At 41.9% G+C, this 23837-nt stretch overlaps 1 protein-coding gene across 1 annotated transcript; it reads right to left on the bottom strand.

Annotated features, from left to right (window-relative positions):
- Positions 1-733: 733 nt before the first annotated feature.
- On the bottom strand, positions 734-23837 carry dnah12 (dynein, axonemal, heavy chain 12). The gene is made up of 74 exons (XM_084367040.1): positions 23728-23837; positions 23322-23543; positions 23082-23169; positions 22950-22976; positions 22662-22851; positions 22508-22574; positions 22250-22408; positions 21939-22134; positions 21377-21565; positions 21111-21264; positions 20935-21026; positions 20638-20816; positions 20398-20533; positions 20165-20290; positions 19943-20077; positions 19240-19433; positions 18921-19161; positions 18650-18835; positions 18347-18547; positions 18012-18206; positions 17790-17911; positions 17566-17701; positions 17336-17482; positions 17095-17214; positions 16590-16746; positions 16318-16490; positions 16050-16202; positions 15718-15957; positions 15281-15526; positions 15034-15153; positions 14825-14934; positions 14525-14708; positions 14237-14377; positions 14059-14142; positions 13648-13836; positions 13433-13552; positions 13111-13299; positions 12883-13034; positions 12580-12718; positions 12258-12424; positions 11906-12161; positions 11501-11797; positions 11051-11229; positions 10713-10905; positions 10410-10571; positions 10112-10306; positions 9849-9982; positions 9601-9763; positions 9428-9508; positions 9163-9339; positions 8946-9077; positions 8741-8830; positions 8509-8649; positions 8175-8416; positions 7936-8083; positions 7685-7824; positions 7324-7538; positions 7039-7231; positions 6760-6952; positions 6473-6645; positions 5712-5852; positions 5453-5611; positions 5035-5330; positions 4699-4952; positions 4450-4590; positions 4219-4356; positions 3911-4144; positions 3614-3802; positions 2635-2738; positions 2335-2539; positions 2078-2215; positions 1892-1983; positions 1144-1211; positions 734-1036 (listed from the first exon to the last, which is right to left on the bottom strand). The coding sequence occupies exons 2-74, from the start codon at positions 23525-23527 to the stop codon at positions 843-845; spliced, it is 11907 nt and encodes a 3968-aa protein (XP_084223166.1). The 5' UTR covers positions 23528-23543; positions 23728-23837; the 3' UTR covers positions 734-842.

Raw genomic sequence — 23837 nt, 5'->3', positions numbered from 1 at the left:
TTAAAAATCCCACAATGTTTATATATATATATATATATATAAAACTATATTTAATCCTCATGTTGTTTGATTTGATGACACTTTAAAATAACCATCATTTATTAAAGGTAAAGTTATCATAAATTAAACTTTTATCTTAAGTTTTTCACTTTTAACAAATCATGAAAAGCTTTATACACCATTTATTAAGGAATTGCAAAGGTTTACATCAATTGCAACTTTATAATGGCCATACAAATAATGTTTACAGATTAACTACAGTATTAATTAACCATTTACAAAGTATTATAAACATCAGGGGCAACTTTGCAATAAACAATTGCTTAATAAATGGTTTATAAAGCATTTTATTGTTAGTTAAGAGTGAAATATCTATTAAATGTTTAACTAATGATGGTTGAAGTTTAAAGTATTACCCTCTACTTGTACATATCTTCCAGACTTCCTTCTTAATGAAGACATAAATCTTAACATTAAGTCACAAGTGTACAGATTACCCAATTAATTTACCATTTATTAATGATGATTATTATCAAGATGTTTATTTGTTACTTCCAAATGGATTTAGGTGTCAATTTTTTGGACTCAGGCAGCCATCTAACTTTGTATTCTGTTATAGCAGCTGGACTAGAGGGCCATTTGAACTGAAGGTGGTCATTCACCACCCAACCCCTCCCTGTCCAAAGCAATCCACAGACATGTTCTATTCAGAGTTTTGAAACAAATACCAATGGCCAGACACTGGTTTTATTTTTAATTTTGCATAGAGATGGAACAGAGAAGAAAGCAGGCATCAAAGTATTTCATGTGTCACAGTAAGGTCCTTGAGTCTTAAACTGTTTTCAGTCATCAAGCTGGCAGAGCATGGCCACGCCACGCTTGATCCAATGCTGAGGGCGCCTGCTTGTGGGCAACATCATGGAAATCACAAAATTGGTGGAGTGTCCTGTGGTAGAGAGGGTGCCCTTCCTCTCACTGGTCTTGTAGAGAGGGCAGACAAACAGCTTGTGAGGCTGATCAGTGGTCTTCGTTTGAGCTGCATTAGGAAGAAGAAAGTAAAGAAACAATGAAAATGGAAAGCAGAGAGTCAGGAATGCATGCATGTCATATGTCATACATTTGTGCACAAAATACAAGTCTTACCTGGTTTTATCCAGATGATGGGCATCACGTCAAACAAGACTTTGGGGTGCTGCTCACCTAGTACTCCACTGATGACAGGGAGACAAACAATATTTAAAGCAACATTATGTACGTTTTTTAAAAATTATTTTACCTTAAAACTGCTTCAAAATCATTCAATGGTACAGTGTCTTGTAATAGGGTGAACAGTGTCTCTGTCTCAGCCACTACACCCCCCTGTCACTTTCTGCACTATGTTACTTCAGTGAGAGGGGAGGATCACAGCGTTATGGTGTGCTCAGACCAAACGGCATTATGATGTTGTGATTTCGCCATTTTTTGATCCATTTATTACAGTCAGATCACAGTGAAATCGCTTCGTTTTGGGTTCATACTGATGTGGTAAAACAGTAATCAAAAATTAATAGTCACAAGTAACGTGACGCAAGTATTTTCTTCGTTTTTGGTTTAAACGCACCATCACATACATGTTTACTTCAACATACAAGTTTTCAAGACATACTGTACCACTGTTATAACGTAATGAACTTTGTTTGTAGTTAGCACCTACATTACGTCTGACAAATTGTTATAGACCTGGGATTTGTATTTATGACAATGCCGTTGTATTCAGAAACTGTGGGGGGGTGCCAAATACCAATTTCTACATATATGTTGCTTTAAGGCTTGTCAGGTTTTTATAAGGGTCATTTCCCTTTTTTTGCTATTATGATACAGTATATAACAAATAGTAAAAAAAAACAAAAACCTTGCTTTATCCCATCGAGCACCATCCAGAAACAATCCATTAACATAGACACCATCCTCTGGTGATGTGTCTGACTCGTCAAATGGAAGAACCTGTACGGTAAAGTCATGACAACAGACCACAGATCAGTATACCTTATGTGAAGATATTGGGGACAGACAGATTATAAAGTGTGGGTCTTTTAACCTCAAAATCAAAGCCTAGCAGGTCAATGGGGATGTGGTATTTCCTGGCGTAGTTCTGCATAGCCCCAGTTAAAAAGGCCTGCGTGAAGAAGAAGCCTGACAGCCAGAACACGTTTGGTTTGCCGGTGTCGTACCAATCCTACAGGCACACAAAGTAAGAGTAAAACTATAAGTGGAGTAACAAACTCAACAAAACTCCCATATAATCATACTCCTTTTTTCCTGCTCATCTAAATGATATTCATAAAGCAATCTTACCTGCAAAAACTTGAGCCTCGAGAGAAAGTCAGTAATGTAGCTGCCCAAAGGCTTGAGGCTTGGGTAGGAGCGCTTGGCCCACTTCTCTGGGACCTTGCCAACTATCAAACTGCCTGCAACAGCCTCCAGCTCTGCATCCATCACCACCAAACCCTTGATAGCCTTCAACAGGTTCTGCAGACTCACACGGATCGTACTGCACAGCCTGAGAGAGAAGGCAAAAAAAGCAGTTCAGTTGTATAAAATATGTGATGATGTGCTGTATGTCTGTAAGTTCTACACTGAGCTATTTGTTCATACGTGTTGTAGCGCTCCATCTCTTGGACGAGCACAGTGTTCATACTCTCCTCGTACAGCACTGGGAATTTCAAGAGAGCTGCTTCTGTGTCAAAATTAGGTGGGAGCTGGAAGAAATGAGCAAGTCCACGAGTTAAAAACATACAATGCAGCACATGTATTTTATAATAAGGTAAAACTTCAAGAGACATTGGATATTTTACTGGAATGCTGCACCTCGAGTGGCGCCGTATGGATTTCCTTCCAAAATATAAACACGTCTCTAATCTAAGAGTCTGAACTTACTAGTGTTTGGGTTAAATGCTAACATTAGCATGCTGGCAGGTTCCCAATGAAAATTCTCATGAACATGCTGATGTTGAGCAATAATGTTTACCACGTTAACCCTCCTAGTTAAGCATGAATCTTCACTGGCCTCATGATTCGATTCGATAACGTTTAATGCAAAATGATTCTCGATGCATCTCACTGTATGGCATCCTCAATGATCTATGTTACTGCACACGGCTACTTTTTCATCGTTTAAATTCCCCTTTTAATTGAAAAAGTGCCTTACACGTTTGTTGTAATCTACAATAATATTGTTTTCACGTGGCAGCTTTAAGACAAGGCATTTATTGACTGCATCAGAACAAAAATATTACATTTTTTAATTAATTTATCTTATCTACAAGGAATGGATTTATCAACCCATAGTATACAGTATATATAGATCATACATGTAAATATACTGTATGTATTTAATTTTACTTGTACTTTTGATTCTTAAGTAAATTTAACATCAAATAAACTTTAACCTGCTGGTGTCGCTACAGGAACATTCAGGAGATCATCAAAATCAGTAGGATTCATACTGTCTATACAGAACTTAATGGCAATCCATCTAATAGTTGTTGTAAAGATGGATATTGTTATCTCGAGAGCTCCGCCACCAGGACGGCTGAAAATTGCAAAATGAAGAGGAGGTTTGATTGGTTCATACCTTAGTGAGGATGTCATTCGCTATGTCATACAGCGTGTTGTCACTCCCAGAGCTCGCCCCTCCCTTAGCTCCTCCACCCTGCGTGAGCAGCAGTGAATCGAACAGGAACTTTGTCTGCTGGAGATCTTTAGAAATGTCGACATTTTCATGCATCCCAAACACCTCTGGATGCTGGCTGAATGGAAGCTCCTAGAACACAGCAAATGAATTGCTATTCAGTTGGAAATCATATATATAAAACAAAATCAGCAATAAGCTATTTATCGTCTTTATGTGCGTTATATCAAGTGGCCTTACCTTGATAAATTCGATGTAGTCCTCATATACAGATTTAGGTGGGGCATAGTATTCGCCACTAGGTGAGAAAGGGTACCGAGGTTTCTCGATTATGTCTTTGTTGTAGAAGTCAGCCAAGATGGTCATCAGAAGGCGCCTGTCCCAGTCGTCTGTCACTCGGCCACCGTAGTTACACTCCCCGGTCAGGTAAGTTATGGCCTCGAAGGGCACTTCATCATATTCATTTACAAACAGCTAAAAAGTAAAACGAAATTAATGTATGTATGATTCCTGCGATGTAGGTGTCCGAGGCAACTCTGAATGAATACCTGTAGCTGTCTGATGCTGATACGTAGGTCAGACTCATTGAAGCCATAGGGGATATTCCAGCCCAGTGGACCAAACTTCTTCCTCTCTTGAACAAGAGCATGGAAGAAGCACAGACCATACAGGAGCTTCTCCCAAATCTAGAGGGGAAATCCAAGAGTCAGAGAATGTCCTTAGACAGACAAAAAATGAATGTCACATATAAAATATAAATTAGCATCCCCCGAACTCACCAGCTCCTTATTAGTGCAGTTATTGAAGAAGTTTTGGTCTGAAACAGGATCTGACAAGTATGACTGTAGCAGGTTGAGCCGGAGTCCTGTAGGAGGCTCGTTTGTCATTTTAACCCCGTTCTGCAGGATGGTCACTGGAAACTGATGTCAGAGAGAATTCTTTTAATTTGTTATTTTTTTTATGACTAATCAGAATAAAGCTCTAATCACGCTGCTTAATTAATTCATACACATGGCGTTGAGCTTAACCTTGGGTGAAGGGTAGCTTGTGAGCCAAAGGCGGAAGTCTGGGTGGCATGTTGCTGGACTGAAGTCCTCACAGATTTTCTCAAGGGTGGACATCCAGGAAACAGCCAGATGACAGTTCTGCAAACACACCCATGTGCCATCCTGCATTGCTGTGGATATCATTTTGGCAGCGATGGGTCCCTGGCCCTGCCCCAGCGAGATGGACTGGAACTTGGCACTACTCATATTCTTGTCACTGGCAAATTTGAGTAAGCCTGTGGAGGGAAGGAGTTACGTCTAATAAATGCAAGGGTAGCAGTACCTTGACAGTCAATCATTGGTACTTTAAGGACTTACTAGCCATGGGATCAGCTCCTGGAGACAGCACAAATACGAGTGGGATGGTGGAGTTGGAGTCTGTGTAGCTCTTACTCAGGTCAAAGGGAGGAGGTTGGACAAATTTCTTTCCCAGTTTGCCAGTCACATATTTAGTCACAGCTGGCACAATCTTATCTGGCCTGAGACAGCGCACAATGATCATGTTCTGCAGCTCATTGAGTCGTTCACACCATGGAGTGGGCAGAGGAGTGTTGCACGGCTCTCTACTGTCATAAATAGGCTTGAAGTCTCCTGGGCTTTTGATGAAAGCCTCTCTGTGGAATAAATAACACTTAGATTCACTCCATTAGTCAAAAGGGATTTATAATGACAAACAAGACACTGGATAGGAAGTAATATGAGAGCATTTTTTGGTTGAGTGAATGGTGCTTTTTACTTGATTCCTTTTAAGCCAGGGAGTTCACTGGCTCTGCAGATCTCATCCCAGCTCTTGTCCTGTAACCAGGTGGGGTCGGGGTTAGCTACGGTGTTCTGCAGGCCCACACCTCCGGTCAGCAAGAACATGAAGTCAGAGTACTCAATTTCCTCTTTTGCTCTGAGTGGAAATAGAACAAGATAGTGATCAATATAAAATTTGCATCCAAATGACTTAACATGAGCATGTTGTTAGCAGCTGAAATCAAAATTTAGCTCACAGGAGTAGGTTGGAGCAGAGGAGGAAGGAAAAGAGGAGTTTGTCCCTCTCAAAAAGAGAGCGACAGACATTACAGTACAGGTTGTAGGTGAAGTGATCAATCAGGTATCGAAGCCTTCTCTCCAGCATCTTCGACTTGTTACTGATGAATAAAAGACAAAACATGGGAAACTTTAGATGTCCAGCTCCTACAAGTTTTTCATCGCGATCCACGATGAAGTCTGTTATGGTCCCATCCCTATGTCAGATATAGCAGTATTTTCATACAGAATTTTAAAATGTAGCTGAATCGTAGTAATATTATAAAAATCCTGTGTGTACAGGGAACATTTGCTGCTCGACAAGTAAAAAAAGTTGAATTTTATCCCTTTCACTGCCAGCGTCTGTGAAGGATTACTTTTTCTTTCGCTCTGTTCTCATGTCTTCTTAGCTTTTTAGGGAGTGTTTGTTTTATTCCAAAGAAAAAAAGACCTTTAGGATGATTTGGAGAAAACTCCAGTTTAGGCATGTACAAGGAGCGATGACACAAATCTCTTTTAAATCTGACAGCAGTTGTGACTGAGACAGGAACTGAGCCCGACATCCGAATAAGAGAGTTGCTGTTATAATCCTTGTCTTTGTCAAATGTGTGATTCCAGCGTGACATTCAAGCTTGTGTTTATGCTGTTTTCTAAACTGCTGGCACAGTCATAAACTCCCAGATTTGTCAAAATGCATTACATCCTGTGGCACAGCACAATACACTTCATGAACATAACTCACCTGTCTTGAATAGAGTTAATGTAGAGGTTGACAAACCAGCTGAGAGAGTACTGGTACATAGGGTCTATGTTGGTCAGATCAGCAATGCTGAAGAACAGGATGGAGGAGTGCTTGGCGATGGCTCTGTAACCCTCTCTAGACTCTGCTATTTTGATCTCTGTCTTCTCTGCAATCTGGGAAATATGTCAAACATAGGAAGTTACCAGATACCAGGCTTGTCATATTCACAGTCCAGGTCTTATTTTTCACTGAACAACATTTGAGAGTTATTTGTGCATCTTCCACACCTGCTGTTTCTTAGTAATCTCATTGGACATGATCTTTGCAGAGTCTAGAATCTGAATGGCACTCTCATCCTCCAGGATATTTCCCTCAGAGGACTGCAGTGTCTCCAGGATCTTGTCCTCAATTTCTTTTAGCTGCCTCTGGTTGGCAGCTGACTGCAGGATAAGCGCATTCCTCTCCTCTTCCAGCTCCGGCCTGTAGAGCAGATAAATCACAAACAATCAGTAGGTGATAAGAAGTATTTTAGTGGTTCACCTATGGGACCATCTTATGAGTGCTACCTCTCCTTGGCAACCACAATCCCTAGCAACTGGTCCTCCAAGCCCTCTGGGGTGATCATGAAATTGAGCAGAGACACCTTGGTGGCCAGTTCTGGGAGGTAGTGTGGGTTCCTCAGCTTAGTGGTGATATAGAAGCGGAAATCGCAGGAGTATTCGATCACACTCTCCCCCAGTCTGATGCAGTCCACACCGCCTGGGTGAAACAAAATGAATGATCTAATTTTGCACAATTTTTGTTTTAAATTCTCAATCACCCCTTTAGCAGTCATCTCACATTAACAGCACCTTGTTTGAAGGTCTGTTTGAGCAGCAGCGGTTCCAGTGAGGGGTCCAGCTCCTCGCCAACATTTTCCAGCAGCAGCGGTGATCCAAACTGAATACAGTTTTCCAAAGTTCTCATATAGTCCCCATCTGCGAGCTTGATTACACTCAGGTTGTTCTCTTTCTCTGAATTCTTTACCCACTTGTTGGCCTGACCCTGGGGGTCAATCATCAAGGGCCTACAAACATTAAGGATGATGTTAATCTGAGGTTGAATTGTACAACTTTGCTGCAAGCTTTGTGTGCATTCAACCAAGAACTGTTTGTTTGTGACAGACAGTAGTGAGAGATTTAACTTCAAAGCATTTCAGCAATACAGACTCACCATCTACGTGAATTACTGACAATGACACCATTATCGATAGAGAAGGAGTCACTGGGAAGGCCTGCGATGTTCCAAGCCCTGATCTTAATGGGGTCTCCCAGAGTCTTACTGAGAGAGAAGTCATCTGATGATGTAATGTTCTTTGAATACAGATAAGGAAGGTGGAAAAATTATATAATAAGCGATCAAATATGTCTGAACTCAAAGAAAGTGGCTACAAAAGTGTAAATAAAGAACAGGAGGACTGTTACTTGGCAGAGTTTGGTCCATGACTTGGTGCAGTCCTGTCTGAAACCGGCAGTGAAGGCTCCCAGGTAGGCGATGACACCAGCGGAGATGAGAACATCTCCAGTCAGGTTGTCATACGTGTTCTGGAGGTCATCTGCTGCCTTAGACCATCTAAAGAAAGAAAATAAGTCAGTGGCATATTATAATCATCTTATTTGCAGAAAAAAAACAACAGTAGAAGATTCATGTGAATCATCCTGACCTGGTCTTCTCTCCACCCAGACCGCCAATGAGTTTCTCAGCCCTCTCCAATTTCCTGGCACACAAATCCACCTGAACCTCCAGCTGGGCCTTCTCCTCTGTCTTCTCCTCGAATGTTTTCTGAAGGGCAGCCAGACGGTCCTCGACCTCCTTTAGCTCAGCTCTCTTCTGGTCCAGCAGGGCCATGGTAGCAGCCAGGGACTCCTGCGCCTCTGCCAGATTGGCCTTCTTAGGAGCCACAACCTAAAGCCAAAGAAAGTGGTTGAGTAAAAAAAAAAAAAAGCATGTATGCATGTATTATTAGGACAGGTCAAGAGAAAAAAAGCCAGAAACACCTTTGCCACCCTGTCGTACACCTCCATTGCTTTGATCCACTTGCACAGGCCCTCTGCAGCAGAGGAGGCCTTTGCCACTACAGTGGGGTCAAAGTCAGGATTAGTCATGTACTCGCTGCGGATTTTCTGCATCACAGAGACCTGCAGTGAAGAAATAGAGGAATTAGTCACAACAAAATGCAATTGTGAGTGTTAAAAAATTAATTAAGAATGTGGTTTTCCTGAAACTCACGGGAATATTGTCCTTGTCATATTCTTTAAGATCTCGTAAAAAGTTCATATCACCTAGTAGCTTCTTGCTTGGACCCCAGTAGTCAAAAACCTTGACAATGAAGACACGTTATTCACTGCAATGTTACTGTAAGTTGCAACATTACATTTTTTTTTGTTATGATGACATTTGGCAGCATTTGTTTTTTTTTTTATCTCAGTCTAACCTTTTTTCCAGTCCCAGCTGGGTCAGCTATCTTATCCGGCTTTATCCCTTTCATCACACACACTGCCGACATCACCAGCTTCACCCCTGAAGGAGGATTTTTCATGGACTTCACAATTGTCACATCGGAGGGCTGAAATAAAACAGACAGCTCAACTTACTCCACTGTCTAAACTGCGACCATCTGAATGGCTAAACTGCAGTTAAAGGGTGCTCACCTTCAAAGTGTTCAAGGCTGAGAGAGCAGCCTCCAGGGCGGGGATGGCCTCAGCCAAGTCACTCTCACACTCATTCTTCAGAGCCTGAGCCTCATTGGCTTTTATAGTTGCTGCCTCCTCATCAACACGCACAACTTTACTTTTGGCTTCCACCTCTACAGACTCCACTTCAATCACCTGAAAGTCGTCACAACGAGCAATTACATCCAGTGTGTTTTTTATATAGACTTCTGTATATACTCCAGAAAATGGGAAATGTGTTCACCTTCATCATTTTGGTGTTGTCTATCTTAGCCTGTTCCAGTTTGGGCTGCAGGTCTACAAGCTCCTTCTTCATCTCACCAACCTGCAGTGGAATATTGTTCAAATGAGCTAAACAAGGTTCACTGAACACACAAAGTAGCAAGCAAAACAACTCTGGTGAAATAAATTAAATACCTGAGATTCAGCGAAGGCTAGTTTATCCAGGCCGTTGGTATACCTCTGTTTTGCTTTCATGACAGTGTCTCTTTTCTGAGTGAGCAGCAGACGGAAAGCTGCAATCAGCTCCAGGTAGGATGTGGGTGTCACGTAATTATGGCGACCAAGCTCAGAAAGGAATCTACAATGAAAACAAGAGTTTAATTAAGGGCTTGAGAATGTAGTTTACCTCTGAATATAAAAGCTTATAAAAGACCTTGTCATACCTCTGTGAGAGCTGTTTGGCAGAGGTATGGAATGTTTTGCAGATAGGTATGACCTCCTGCCTCTCACTTTCGCTCATCTCCAAGGACTCCAGGAATGAGTTGGCCACTCGCTCAAGAGCCTCTTCTGGCCATGGCTGTCAGGGCAGAGAGAGAAAAAATAGTGAGGATCGGAACATAGAAATAGAAAGACAGACTGCTGAACTGCTAAGAATAGTGTCTATTTTCCTCCCTCGATCATGTCCCTCCTAATGTCAATATATTACCTGGAACCAGTCAATGGTACAGCAGTTGATAAGAGATGGAAATTGGCGCAGGCGATTTCGAAAGGCATCTCCGATAGGACTGAAGGCCACGACGATGTGCAGGTTCTCTCTACAGCGTGCCACGAAGAAGGCAAATAGAGTCAAAGGACTCAACTCCAAATTCTTATTACCAGCCTGGGCGATGGGACGTACTGTCTGGAGAAAGAGAGAAGAAGTAATAGTAACATTAAACATAAATAGATACGGCCTTTATACAAGGTATACATTGCTCTATAAGGGTATACATGTGACAGCCTACCTCCATGATCTCTTGCTTCTCGTCTATGGCAAACAGATTGGGCACCTCCCCTGTGTTCAGGACACTGTCCACATCTTCGAGAAAAGCCTCATCTTTGATCTGAGCGTCAGTTAGCAAGAAGACGGTCTTCTGACCTTTCACCCCGGCATTTTTCAGCAGCATCTAAAGTATAAGAACAATCAGGCAGTCAGGGTGTTGTTAAAATCTTTTACAACCTTAATCACAAGCAGTAATAAAACAAAGAATGCATATAATGCATCAGAATAACAGAACACAGAGTCTGTCCTAAACCACAGTGCTGACCTTGAGGTCATCTCTCCACTCAGTCATGCCATAGCTCTTAGAGATCTGAGGCTGGAACAGGGTCATGTGGGATATGGATGTGGCCAGACGGGTGATGGACTGCCGTCCGCTGCCTCCCACTCCCACTAGTAGTGCATTGCCTCCTGGCTGTTTCAACACACGGCTGATCCGGGACAAGTGCTCCAGGACATAGCTACAGTACATGACACAGACATGTTATTCTCAGCTAATTGTAGTTTCCAAGTCAAAGTCAGATTTTAACATTTAGCTCCTTGATTCAGACCTATTTTTTGCAGTGCATGTAGTGGAAGTGACTTGTTAACACTAAAGCTTTTTACCGGAAGATGACGAGGTTCATGCGATTCTTGTGCATCTGGTTGTATTCTTCAAGACACGACTCCACCACCTGAGAATAGCTGTCCATTGAGGGCACCTCAGCATACAAGCGCTCATCACCCTCAAGGTCGGGGTTCATGTAGTCACCAAACAGGAGGTTCTGCATGTCTTCCTCAACCAACTGGAAATGTTTGTTACAACTTAATACATATCGATTTTGCCTTTTGTTTCATATGTACATATTTTGTATAAGTAGAGCACAAAATGGATTTTTCATATTGTAATGGGAATAACATTCACAAAAATAGATCAAATCTTATTTAGATCCTGGTGAGCAAGGACTGACAACAGCAGCTCCTCTTCTTTCCCGAATTTACGAACATACTGTGAAACATAATAACAATAGAGGGCATGACATGCACTGCAGCAAACGTAACTGAATCTCTTCTTACTTTACTGCCTTGTTTCAGGTGATCAAACACCTTGTCAAAGGACTCTTTGAAGTGATCTTTGAGGATGCTGCTCGTAAGGTGGTAAAGCCACACTCGGTCTTTGTCATCCACCAGGCGGTCATAGAAGACACGGAAGACCTCATGGACAAACAGGCGGATCATAGTGTGTTTGTTCTCCAGCGACTTCTTCTTCAGCAGCAGGCAGCCTTGGATGACACGTGAGAAGTCCCGCAGGTTGAAGGTGTAGTGAGACTTGGCTGGAGTTGGGAGCAGGTTCTTCATGGCTTTCTTATACACCTTTAGGAAGTAAAAGCAATCGGGGAGAGGACAAAATATGATTGATAACGTCCTTTTACACCTCAAAAACGTATCTATCAATCTTGTTTTGTTTTCGGGGCGACTCACTTCCATTGTAGCTGTCACTATTTGGCTTCCAATAGTGAAATACTCAGGTGGAAATTCATTGTTTCTGAGATAGAAGGCCACCACGCTGGAGAAGATGCAAACCATGGTGTCATCACTGAAGGCATTAATGCTAAAGATGTTGAAGTGCCGCAGGAAGCGGGCCGTCACAGCATTCCTCCCACCGCCAGGCGGGCCCATAGCTGAGATGAGCTGGAGGTCAACAAGAGTGATCTTGGAGGTATCCTTCATGTCATACCTGCCAGAGCAAAACAAATAAGGTCAGTAGGAAATAAATTGTGTCTTTTCTCTTGTTTTATTATGAAATAAGCATCTAACAGAGGATGGTTCATACCAGTTTCCATGGTCTATAAACTGCCGAAGAAGCTCCACAGGAGGCTGTGCTCCAAACTGTTCCAGTGCAGGCATGTTCATGTCATCTACAAAGATGACACACTTCTTTCCCATGGGAGGCCCAAACACTCCCTTCCTTCTCTTATCCAACCTGGACATGATGATATTCTGGGAGAGGCAATAAATACAGAATAAATTATTTAAAATTAAAATTAGAATCACCCTGTCTGTTTTTTTTAGATTTTTACATTTTAAAACATCTTCCTAGCTATCCAAATATTTCTGCCAGAACATTCTGTCATCCAGGCCTCCTACATTCTGACCTGAGTTTGGTTGGCGCTGGTGCGAGCTGAAAAATTGAGAAAGAAGGGTAGATAGCAGTCTTTGTCCAGATTGTTCATCAACTTCTCCTTCACATACACTGACTTCCCAGTTCCAGTAGGACCTACAAACAGGAGAGGCCTAAGCAGAGACACAGAGGAACAGTTTGAAATGTAAATACATCCAGGGTGAAATGAACTGATTATCTACTCTATAGAAATCAGTATATAGAGCACAGATTACATTTTTAAAAAACGATATACTTTTAGCATTTGTATGTATCAGTGAACCTCTAGAATACTGACACTCCATAGCTGATGCAAAGGTCCATGAGGTAGGTGTAGCGAACTGTGTCTATGGTGGGAACAATGATCTCTTGAACTTTGGTGTTTTTGTCCCCAAGGCTGGCATTCTTGATGGCATCATTCCAGTGAAGCCAGCGGCCTTTCCCTTTAAACTGTGCAAGAGATTACATTATGATTTACTGATGTAGACAAAGCGAAACACCTTTGGGTGATGTTATTACACAATACCTCATAGAAATAGTCATACGCCAGGCCCTTCTCATCCATTGGACACTCCCATTTCCCCACAGTGGCTGGGATAGGATGTTCTTCTGTCTTTCCGGACACAGTCTCCCTGAAAAACTCACTAAACTTCTCTCTGCTGTCTGCGTCGCAGGTGCCGCCGATGGACCACACCAGGGAGAAGGCAAAAGCTGCCTGCAATTATACAGGAAGAGAAAGGGAGGTGAGCCAGGAGGTGCAAATGTTTGCGAGGTACAGAGCAAGAGTTTGAACTAATAAGGCTAATAAGGCTCAAATATCAATGCTGATTCATTCAGTCTTTTTTTACCATGATCCAGGTGCGAATATTTTTATCACCAGGATCCGTCTTCACAGGTTTAGTGAGCAGCATCTCGAACAGTCGACACAAGGACACCACTGTGTTACTGTTGCTAGTGGGAACAACTTCCTGTAAACAGAACCAGAATAAATAAATAAATGTAAACTTCTAAATGTTCTTCAGGTGTTATTGTCTGGATTGCTCTAGGGCTTAGGGTCACCTACTCTGCAATGTTTGCGCAGCATCCTGAGGGTGGGCGGCACGAGCCAGTGGAATAGCTCCAGCAGCAGGGAGCAGTTATCCGGGCTCTGCAGAGGATCTGGAAGAGTATTCATCCAGGAGATCACTAAGGGATCCCAGCCCAACTGAGACGGCTCCATGAAGATCATACCACATCGACTGACTGTGGCTGGCTGCAGAGGGAGAAAACAACCACACAAAACCAAAAAAATACCTCTTTAGAACATCTGGTGACCTTCTGCCAATCAAGCTAGATATAATGTTAACATCTTATCAAGCATGTTGGTGAATTATTAAAGTTTCATTCAAGCAAAATGGTTACCATTCAACAAATGAGCTACTTAACATAGGTCAATCAAATAAAGAATGTATTAAACTCCAATTGGCTAACTCACAGAGGCCTGTGATAGATCCATTGCTTCAAAGATCAGACTCATCTGACTGGACATCTGGATGATCTCGCCACTCATCAGGCACAACTGCAGAGGAAGAGTTACACAACAAAGATCTTACTCCAATATATGAAAAAGAAATAAGTATAAAAATCGATTGTTTTTACTGTGTCTCATGGACCTTTTTGTTGTCATCCAGCACAGTGTTCATGCTCTCAATCCACAGTGTATCGATGGGACCATCAAACACCACCCATTTACGTTCTGGTGTTTCAGCAGAAGCAAACTCCCGAAATGTGTTTGCCACAATCCCATCAGTCCACTAATATAGAGGGACAACAAAAAGTGAAAAGACTAAGAGAAAGATAGGGTCCCCATTTGTTCTGGGTTTATATCAGTACTATGAATGAAATACATTGATATTATATTTTTCTGTGAGACAGAATAGACATCCAAAGCGCTGGTCTACCTCATGGGAAACTAGGTCAAACTGTCCAAAGAGCTGTCCCATGGTAATGGACTTTGGGTTCAGTGTCCTAAAGATGACTTTCTCCTCCTCACTGTTACCTCTCTCATTCATGAGAGTTAGGGTGTCAGCAAGAACATGTAGGACTTTGGTCTTCCCAGCAAAAGGCTCTCCCACCAGCATGAAACTGATACAAAAAAAATATTGTAATGCAAAATCTTGTTTCAAATACTTCCATCAAGACATGTTAAATCTAAACACGACATCACAGCATGGCAGCAGTGAAACTGAAACTCAGCATACCCGTGCCTGACTATCATCATCTCATATGTCTGGATCATCTTCTTTATGAAGACCTGTGTTGGCTGTACATTGTGATTTTTACAGCACTCTTCAGCAGCCTCCAGAAACAGCTGCCAAGGACACGAAAAGGAACAAAAACTGATTATAATATACATGGTAACATTAATAAATACACAGGTGTCAGGTATTAGAGTTAGGACAAAAGAGACCTGATAGTCAGCCTCTGGAAGGGAGATGCCTGGGAACAAATCGCTGGTGATTCCATTGAACAGCGGAATATCATGGGAGAGAAACTTTGGCTCATTAACATCTTTTATGGACCTCAGGAGCTGGACATTACAACATGGAGACGAAGTAACACAATCAAAAACTGCAAATCAAATGACACACTCAAGAAGTTTACAATGAGGAGAAGCAGAATGTGTTTAGAAAATGCATTCATTTCAGGACAAATACCAGTATGTCCTCATTCTCATCAGGATACTTGAGCTTGAGGTTTCCTGCGGCCACAAGTACAGCTTTGACCGCCCTCATGCCGTAATCATAATGGAACTGGGAGGAGAGCTGCTCTGAACAGAGCCTGTAGGTCATCACAATCTTTACTGACAGTGGTTTGGCATTGAGGAAGCCATATGAGTACAGAGAGATCTCTGCGATCAGTGCGTAGTTGGGGACCATCATGGCCACTGTTCGGAACAACACCTGCACAGAGAAATGAAAGGAAATGTTGTTGATATGTTACTGCCAATGTTGGAAAGTCACTGGAATGATTTGAAGAGTTGGAATCAAATAGAGTCGATTAATATCATCAATAATACCAAAAGTTGAAGCGGTAACAGGCAATATTCTTGTAACGGACTCTAATAAATAATATTAGTTCATAGATTCAAGACCTTGAGGTTGTCTGGGAGTTCTGAGCGTCCTGCATAACCAGGGTTCATTGTGATGGACACAAAGCAGTTGGGATTGAGTTTGAGCATGGTGCCTTCAAAGTCAAAGTACTCCAGGTTCAGCTCGATGGCCCTCTGGATGCAGAGAACCTGCTGGGCCACTACAGACAGCACCTCCAGCTCAATACGGTTGAACTCATCAAAGCATGCCCACGCACCAGATGAAGCCAGACCTTTAAAAAACTGTGAGCGATTGCACCAAAATACTTGTTAAAAGAAGACATTTTAGCATTAGAATTAAGACCATAATATTAAAAATGTCCTGCTCGTTTTACTTTGCCCATAGCGAGGTAATCCAGTCCGTCGGAACAGTTGAAGACCACGCACTGCACAGCTAGAGCTTTGGCTAGATCTTTGGTGGTTTCTGTCTTTCCTGTTCCAGCTGGACCCTCAGGTGCACCCCCCAAATGCAGGTAGAAAGCCCCAATCTAAACCAGAGAGAGAGATTTTGAATTTAATGATAAAATATCTGATCACTCAGCATTATTACGATAAAAGTGTCAAGTATTCATGTTTAACTAGGCTGTTTGTCAGCTATTTTACCAGGGTTCTGTAGCATCTGTCAGTCAGTGGAGTGATGACAAGGCGTGGTGAGTTCCCCAAGTACTCATAGGCGTACTTAACATCACAGTTTATTATGCGAACACGAACATTGTCATTGCTCCAATAGTAGCGAAGCTGAGCAAGCCACTGGAAGTCTGTTTCATGTGATACACCTGTTAAAAACAGACACTTATTATTCAAGCATTGGTGCTTTTCCTAAACTAACGCATAGCTCTGTTACAGTCCACTCTGCATTCTGTGCCATGAGGTACCTTTCTCAATAAGCTCCATTACCACATCCCTGGCATGGACATCAATCGTGACCAGCGCTCCCAAAGTGATCCGTGTTTGTTTGGCTAGTTTCCCTCTCACCATCTCCACAATGTCTTTCAGCTGATTCTGGAGTTGCTGGTAGTAGTTCTTTAAACCCTACAGAGAACAAAACCCCACTTACTAGTACAGTGTTTTCCTAAGGTGATACTGTTTAGGTGTCACACTCGTCAAAAGAAAGAATTCAGGTCAGTTGGTCAGGAGTGAGACACATCACTGCTTTGCACCTGTAGTCTTCACTATCAACATTCATTCATATGTACTATTACAACTCTTATATTAGACTGGATTGAAGTTTTTTACTGGTAAATGAAATTTTGATTTTAACTCGGTATATTCACAACACAATCATCTCACATTCAGAAAAACACTAAAAACCATTAAATTATATGTAAATTACATTTTTCAAAAGCTAAAAAACAAACAAAAAAAAGGCATAAAACATACATCAGACCCTGCTCTGATGGATTCATGAACCTCCAAGGTCCAGAAAATCTGGGAGGTACACAGCACCACCTGCCCAGGCCACTCCTTGACCCACTGGCTCCGTGCAGTGTCAGCATAGGCCTGTTAGTACAAAGTCACATTGTCCAGAAATAGAACATGATCAATACACAGCATGACAGTGTTGGAGTTAACAGATCACATCACTGTGTATTATTTAAGGTATGAGGAACATTGATCTCACCACCCTTGACCGGGCTATTACATCTCTGACACTGCGAAGCATCACATCCTCCACCTGCACCAACCACTTCTCCACAGCTCCTTTGGCTTCCGATGTGGAGATGCGCTCGATTAGCTCGACACGCTCCCCCTCACCACTATACATGGCCTGGGCAAGAAGAGTATACAATTTAATACAAGTTCATCAACCATAGAATCATCTAACAATGACTGTATGTGTGTCTGTCTTGCCTGGATGTCCAGATTGGGCAGGAAGTCCAGTTTGGAAATACCCTCAAAGCACTTCTTCAGATGGGGCTGCACTCGCAGTGGGTCTTTGGTCTCAGACAGTATCTCCAGCATTTCATCATTGGATAAGAAGAAGAACCTGTCAGCAGCATTGGTAGCAAGTATCAAAATCTGTGATGTTAAAAAAGAATTGAACCAAAGAAATACTGCTAAATCTTTGAGTTTACCGTGGAAAAAAGAGACGCTTCATCTCCAGATAGGCATTCAGTCCTTTCATGATGCTATCCAGGAGGTCGTTACAGTTTTGCAGTTTCTCTAGCAAACCAGGCAGTGAGGTTGCTGGCAGAATCTAGGATTCCAAATCGTTAGTTGACACAATCATCATCTTTCAGATTTTCTTTTTTTAATGGAATAATTTGCCCACCATGAACTTTTTTTTCGACAATTACCTTTGGGTCCTTAACGCAGTGCCTCATGACCTCCTTCCAGTGTTTGTCAACAGTTTGGAAAAGTCGTCCCCCCTCTGGAATCTGCTGCATGATGTCTTGAGAAGAGAAGATGGGCTCCAGATAAAGCCACTGGGCCTGCACCTTCAGCCATTCATCGATGGTTTCCTGGATTCGAAGCAGACGCTCCTCCCATTGCTGAGGTCACAACACAAACAATTCAATCTTTGCAGGGCTGGGTATAGGCAAGATTACTTACAGTACTCCCACCTGGTAAAACTTCCATGCAAATTGTGTATTTATTCATTGCCATTAGGTAGATAGAAATTGAAGCAAACCTTGATCTCTTTTTCAAAGGGTTTGATGAACGGTGAGGCCCTCATAGTCTGAGTCTTCACAATCTGGTCATCCAGCATTGTCTGAATCTCATCCAAGGCGGTCAGGATGGAAACTCCGGTCTCCCTGTAAGGTTGATGATGGAAAGAAATACCATCCCAAATATGCAGCATGGTTTGCATGGCCTTCTCCAGGGAAAACTCCTGTAGAGACACATAGTAGTAGTATATATTATATTATTTTACATTTTTATTAAGGTTATATATTATCAAACGCTGTAGAGGGAAAATTTCAGGGGCACTCACTTTACTAGCAGCAGCACTGATCGACTCAAATGCCTCCAAGTAAGGAGCCAGGTTTTGTTTGAGAACTTTGCGTAGTGTAGTCCCAGAGTCAGGAGTGAGGTCATATCCTGCTATCTCTGACATCTGATCCCAGTGACGGGCTCTGATGCCTGGATTACACAAGATGGACACCGCAGGGATATGGTTCTGTGGACACACCACATAACGGTTTAGCATCAACTTACAAGACGTAATCAATGAGCTCCTTTGGAGGGACAGTAACATACAATACCTTGAACTCTTTGATCTGCTCCATTACAGTGGAGCACAAAAGCATTGTGGGGCTTTCCTGCTTCCTCGGGGAAGCACTAGGTTGTCGCCTTGTTCTCCCAGCACTCTTCTCCATCTCTTGCTCAGCCTTATTCTGTTTCTGTTGGAAAAACTTCAGCATCTTGAAGATCTCCCTAAAGAATTCATCCACTTTCACGTCCATGCTCTCACCATCTAGGTCCTGGAAGGAACCATCCATCCATCTATTCACAAAGAAGATAAAAGGTTATCAGGGGAAATGTTTTCATTTAAACACAGCATGCATCGAACTGAAAACAGACCTGTTCTCTGTGTGCTGCCACTTCAGTACAAGTCCAAACAGCTTCTGGTACAGTTCAATAGTGTCTCTGATGAGCTCAACTTCTGGGTAACATGTTTGTTCCATTTTGTAAAAGGCCTCTTCTTTGTTAATGAAGATGATATCCTCCTCAGCCTCCTGGAGAAGTTTCTGAACTGTTTTGATATCCATCACATACTGCCCAAAAAAGTGACAACAAGACAGTTATTCATCATTTGATGTAATAGTATTGCATTACATGTGTTTTTCTGTTTCCTGTTTATGTGTGTATCATGTTGATTCGTGTTCCTGAAGAGAGTTGCAAAAGAAGATCAATGACACTCTCAAACGTGTCTGTTCAAGAAGCTGGGGCTAGTTAGCAGTTAGCTTTGCATAGCATAGAGACCGAAAAAGGTGGAAACAGCTAAACCACCGATCAGCACTTCTAAAGCTCATGAAGTGTTTAGTGTAAAAACAACTGTTGCAGTTTTATGATGGGTTATGTGCAGGATTATTTCTTGGCCAGGCGCAGTGACGTCCTGGAGTTTTTAGAAGTTAACTGGCAGCTGGATGTTGCTACACAGTATACTGTGCAGAGAAATGTGAGAATGCAGTTTATTTTCCTAATTTACTCTAAGCAAGATGCCAAGGATAAACTGTTGTAATTATTTATTTAAGGTTATCTGAACGTGCTAATGAGTTTGTACCTGCTGCATCATATCCAGCTCAGAGCAAAGCGGGAAGTCCTCTATCCTGCGCCCCAACTTTTCCAGGTGTACCATCAGTCTTTCTCTTTGAGCAAGTAGCTGCTGCTCCCCTTTCCGCTTGGCCTTCTGCATCACCTGGAAAACGACACAGCTGTCCAGAATCAGGTCATCCTTAAAAAAACAACAACGATATACTCTTGTCTGCAAAAGCTAGAGCATTACCTCATCACTAAGCTCAAATGCATGGAGGATTTTCTGTGGCCAGATAAAGACTGTCGAATTAAGCTCCAGATCCTCTGGCTCGATGATGTGGACATCCAGGAGGTAGATCAGTCTACAGTATGCCTCCTGTCAACACGGGTGGGTAGTAAAATATTTTGGAATTGATACAAGATTACTGAAATCAATATACTTTTGTGTAAGACACAACAGGGAGAAAGAATCCTCATATTTACCTTAATTTTTCCATTAAGTTCTACAATACCCTTTGTTTTAATTAGGTCAATGTAATCCATAATCTCAGTCATGTCTTCGGTTTTTTCTGGTATTTTCAGAGTGTTCTCTCTGATGGTCTCAAATTCAGAGCAGATCCTGTGAATAGACACAAAAAGCATTGTGAAAATGAAAGTGAAAATTAGACCATTTTAAACACAGAGGAACAGTCTAGCTAAAGAATGTTGCAAGAAGTGACTCACTGTCGATTTTGCTCACGGTGGCTGGTGATCATTTTCTTCAGAAGTATTTCAGCATAGTTTTTGGCTTTGTTGGCCAGCCCCTGTTTCAGCTCTTCACAGTCCAGATGGACCATTGTGAAGTGGGCTTTTGCTGGGAGGCTGACAATCTCCTTCGACACAGCACGAAACTCCTCCACTTGCTTTAAAAAGCAGTGGGATTACGCATTGACAGACAGTCATCAGAAAAACTGACACCAAGGCAAGAATATGTCTATAATACAGTATACAGAGCATGAATCAAATGTTATGATTTGTTACCTTAGTGTACTCATCAAAAGAGCGCTCCTCTTCCATGAACTGCTCCACTCGAGCCTGTGCAGTTCCATTGACGAGCCAGTCATAGTTGTCAACTGCAAAATAAAGAACGAAATTCAGCATAAATAAAACTAAAAACAATGATGTGATGATAGAAAATGTTGATTATAGAATATCACCATAGTTCTGGAAATGTTTGTCAGGTTGCTCTAGATTCTGGCACACAGCCGCCTTCACAGTGACCCGAGCCCCAGCAAGGATGTGTTCAGCCACTTTGGCATCCACAAACGAAGGTGGGCCTTGTGCCAGCCATGACTGGACTGTCTGTACTTTCTGTAGATCAAAAATATATCAGAAGTAGCTCAAACTACATTCAACATGAAAACTGAGCATATAAAGTGGGTAATACACACATACACAAACACACACACACACGTAACCTCACCTGCAGAGTATTTGTGATGGAATTAAGAATCTCAAAAACAGCAGCTTCCAGATCTTGCAGGGTGGGATAAATTTCCATCTTTTCATCATCAAAAGTCAAGGCCATACGAAAGAGGGGCAAACGGTGGTGATTGTTTGGATCGAATAGATTGACAAACTCCTCCACACTGGTCTGAAGCAGTGATTTCAACTGGGAATATACAAGAAGAATGATCATTAGTCCAAATTATAGGCAGTACATATACTGTAAAGAATGCTTGTACAAAAACCTAACATAGGAGATCAGACTTTAATACAGCCACATACAGATAAAAAAAAAGCATTTGCATAAATTGATGAGATTTCAGTTTACAATATTCCTTGACCACTTAAATTGACTATATATGTACAAAGTTTCAATTGTCACAGTGTATGTTAGTGGTCTTTTGATTCATGTATCGAACAACTGATACAGCATAAAATAGTTAAATATATAAGCATTGGATTTGATTTCAATTTAAATAATTTAAATAGTTCATTTTGTCACTTCTCGAGTCAAATTCAAGCCAGCAGCATCATCTCACCTGATTGGAGATGAGGGTGGACGCACAGTCGTAGAAAGAGTCCAGTTTCTCCTCCTTAACTCCATTCAGTGTTTTATTACTTGTTAATAAGTGGATGACTTTGGGAAACCAGGTATTCATGATGCAATCTTCTGTCCTCTTACACTCCACAGCCATTTTGTTCTGCAGGCTCTTACAGTCCACAGGTCCTGAAGCCCTAAACCAAAAGAAGGCAAAATGAAATCACAGAAAACCTTGAGCAAATCCTCATGGGAATTATCATAGTGACAGCATGTGCAGCGCCATGTTGCATTTGTGGTGTCTTTTCAAACCTGCACCATGAAAGATCAACCAGGACCAGTGGGGAGAATGTCGTGTAACCAATTTCCAAGACAGTTTGCATTACCGGATGGAGAATGTGCAATTTTTTTTTAATCATCTTGCAACTTCTGATAAAGCTGTCATGCCAAGGTTGGGAGAAATCAAGAATCCTGCAAAAGATTGGACACGTATTTTAAAATAGGTTATTTAAAATGAAAAACTATAAGTGGTTATTGTGCATGAATCGTTTATATAGATTAGACACACACTTTGGCGGGGTAGCTGTCTGTCCTGAGATATCTTCTTCCTTCTCTGGATCCTTCAATACTGTGTCCACTAAAGGGAGTGAGCATGACATAGTGAGGCGTGGTTCACCTGTAGTCTACATGTACTCTGCAAGCACGGACAAATAATTGGCAATACCTGTGTGCTTGACAATCACATTGCGGAAGTCGTCACTAACTTCTTCGCAGAGGGCCTGTAGTAGGCTTTTTCTCTCAGGGCCCTCCGTAAGTTGAGGCAGGACTCGGGCAACAATGGAGTCCAACCACTGTTGCTGGATTGGGGCATATGGGCTGTTCTCTACACACTGCTTCAGGGACATGTAGTTCATCTGCAAACGGGACCAAAATAAAACAACAAAGGTGTCACAAACATAAATACGGTTTGGTCCGCTCAAAGGTCAAATTCAATATTAAAAAGCAAACTTACTCTGCGCTTCCGTGCCTCACTAAGCATCTATAAAGCAAATGTTGAAATATTCATACCACATTATATTTAGCAATATTTGCCTGTAAATGCATATGTAAAATGTGTGCTTATATGGATAGATAATTGACATACAGACGGGGGAAACTGTGGCTCTGGTGGCTGGCTGCACACTGCTTCCCTCTCTTTGCTCTGTCTGTAAGCCTCCATTGCTCTGGACACCCTGTGATAAATCAACACATTGTAACACATTGCAGGACACCCAGTGGCCTATACAATGATATTCTGTCAAAGTGAGATACTGGGATCATTCTCCCACAGTTGTGGTAACCATTGAGATTCTGTAGAAAGAGTTGAGCTGAAAACAAAACATACAAAAGCCTATGGCGTTGCTCTTCCTGCGCTTTATTCCGTCTGTGCCTCAGCCGGTTAGTCGCCGATTTAGAAACCGTTAGCTGCCTCACTATCTCGTCCTTCGCAGCAGCGACCTGGTCAATGTCACACCACTGCTGAGCGCCTCCAATCGGGGGCAGGACGGGAAACTTTGACAAGCCATCCATGATTTCGTGAGAGGTAGCCATGTCTGGCAACAAGCCACTAAAAAAAAAACAGAAAAGAAAAGAAGAAGAGCTAAGTTACAAATGTTCAAATAATGTAACGCTAGGCTAACGCTAACATATCTTGTTATTTACATTTTAACCTGACACAAGTGTCGAAGTTGTTTGCTATCTCAAAAGTTAATTGCAGTGAATGAATAACAACAGGTTGGCTATCGGTTTACCTGTTCGTTCATTCAGTATCTTCTTGCTTTGGCTAGTTAGCTTATGTCAATTCACTCGATGTAGCCTCTGAGGAAACTTCTGACAGTAACGCAAACAGTGTCGTTACCAT

The sequence above is a fragment of the Pagrus pagrus genome (genome assembly GCF_965226575.1).
Source record: "Pagrus pagrus genome assembly, chromosome: 11".
Taxonomy (NCBI): Eukaryota; Metazoa; Chordata; class Actinopteri; order Spariformes; family Sparidae; genus Pagrus; species Pagrus pagrus.
Note: the sequence above shows the minus strand (reverse complement) of the source record. Positions and strands in the feature narration are given on the sequence as shown.

Excerpts from the sequence above, each read along its gene's own strand:
- dnah12 (XM_084367040.1), bottom strand. The coding sequence starts at position 23,527 with ATGGCTACCTCTCACGAAATCATGGATGGCTTGTCAAAGTTTCCCGTC. Across the intron at positions 17,215-17,335 it reads TAATAGCCCGGTCAAGGGTG|GCCTATGCTGACACTGCACG; the intron begins GTGAGATCAATG and ends TTGTACTAACAG. Across the intron at positions 10,307-10,409 it reads AGAAGCAAGAGATCATGGAG|ACAGTACGTCCCATCGCCCA; the intron begins GTAGGCTGTCAC and ends CTCTTTCTCCAG.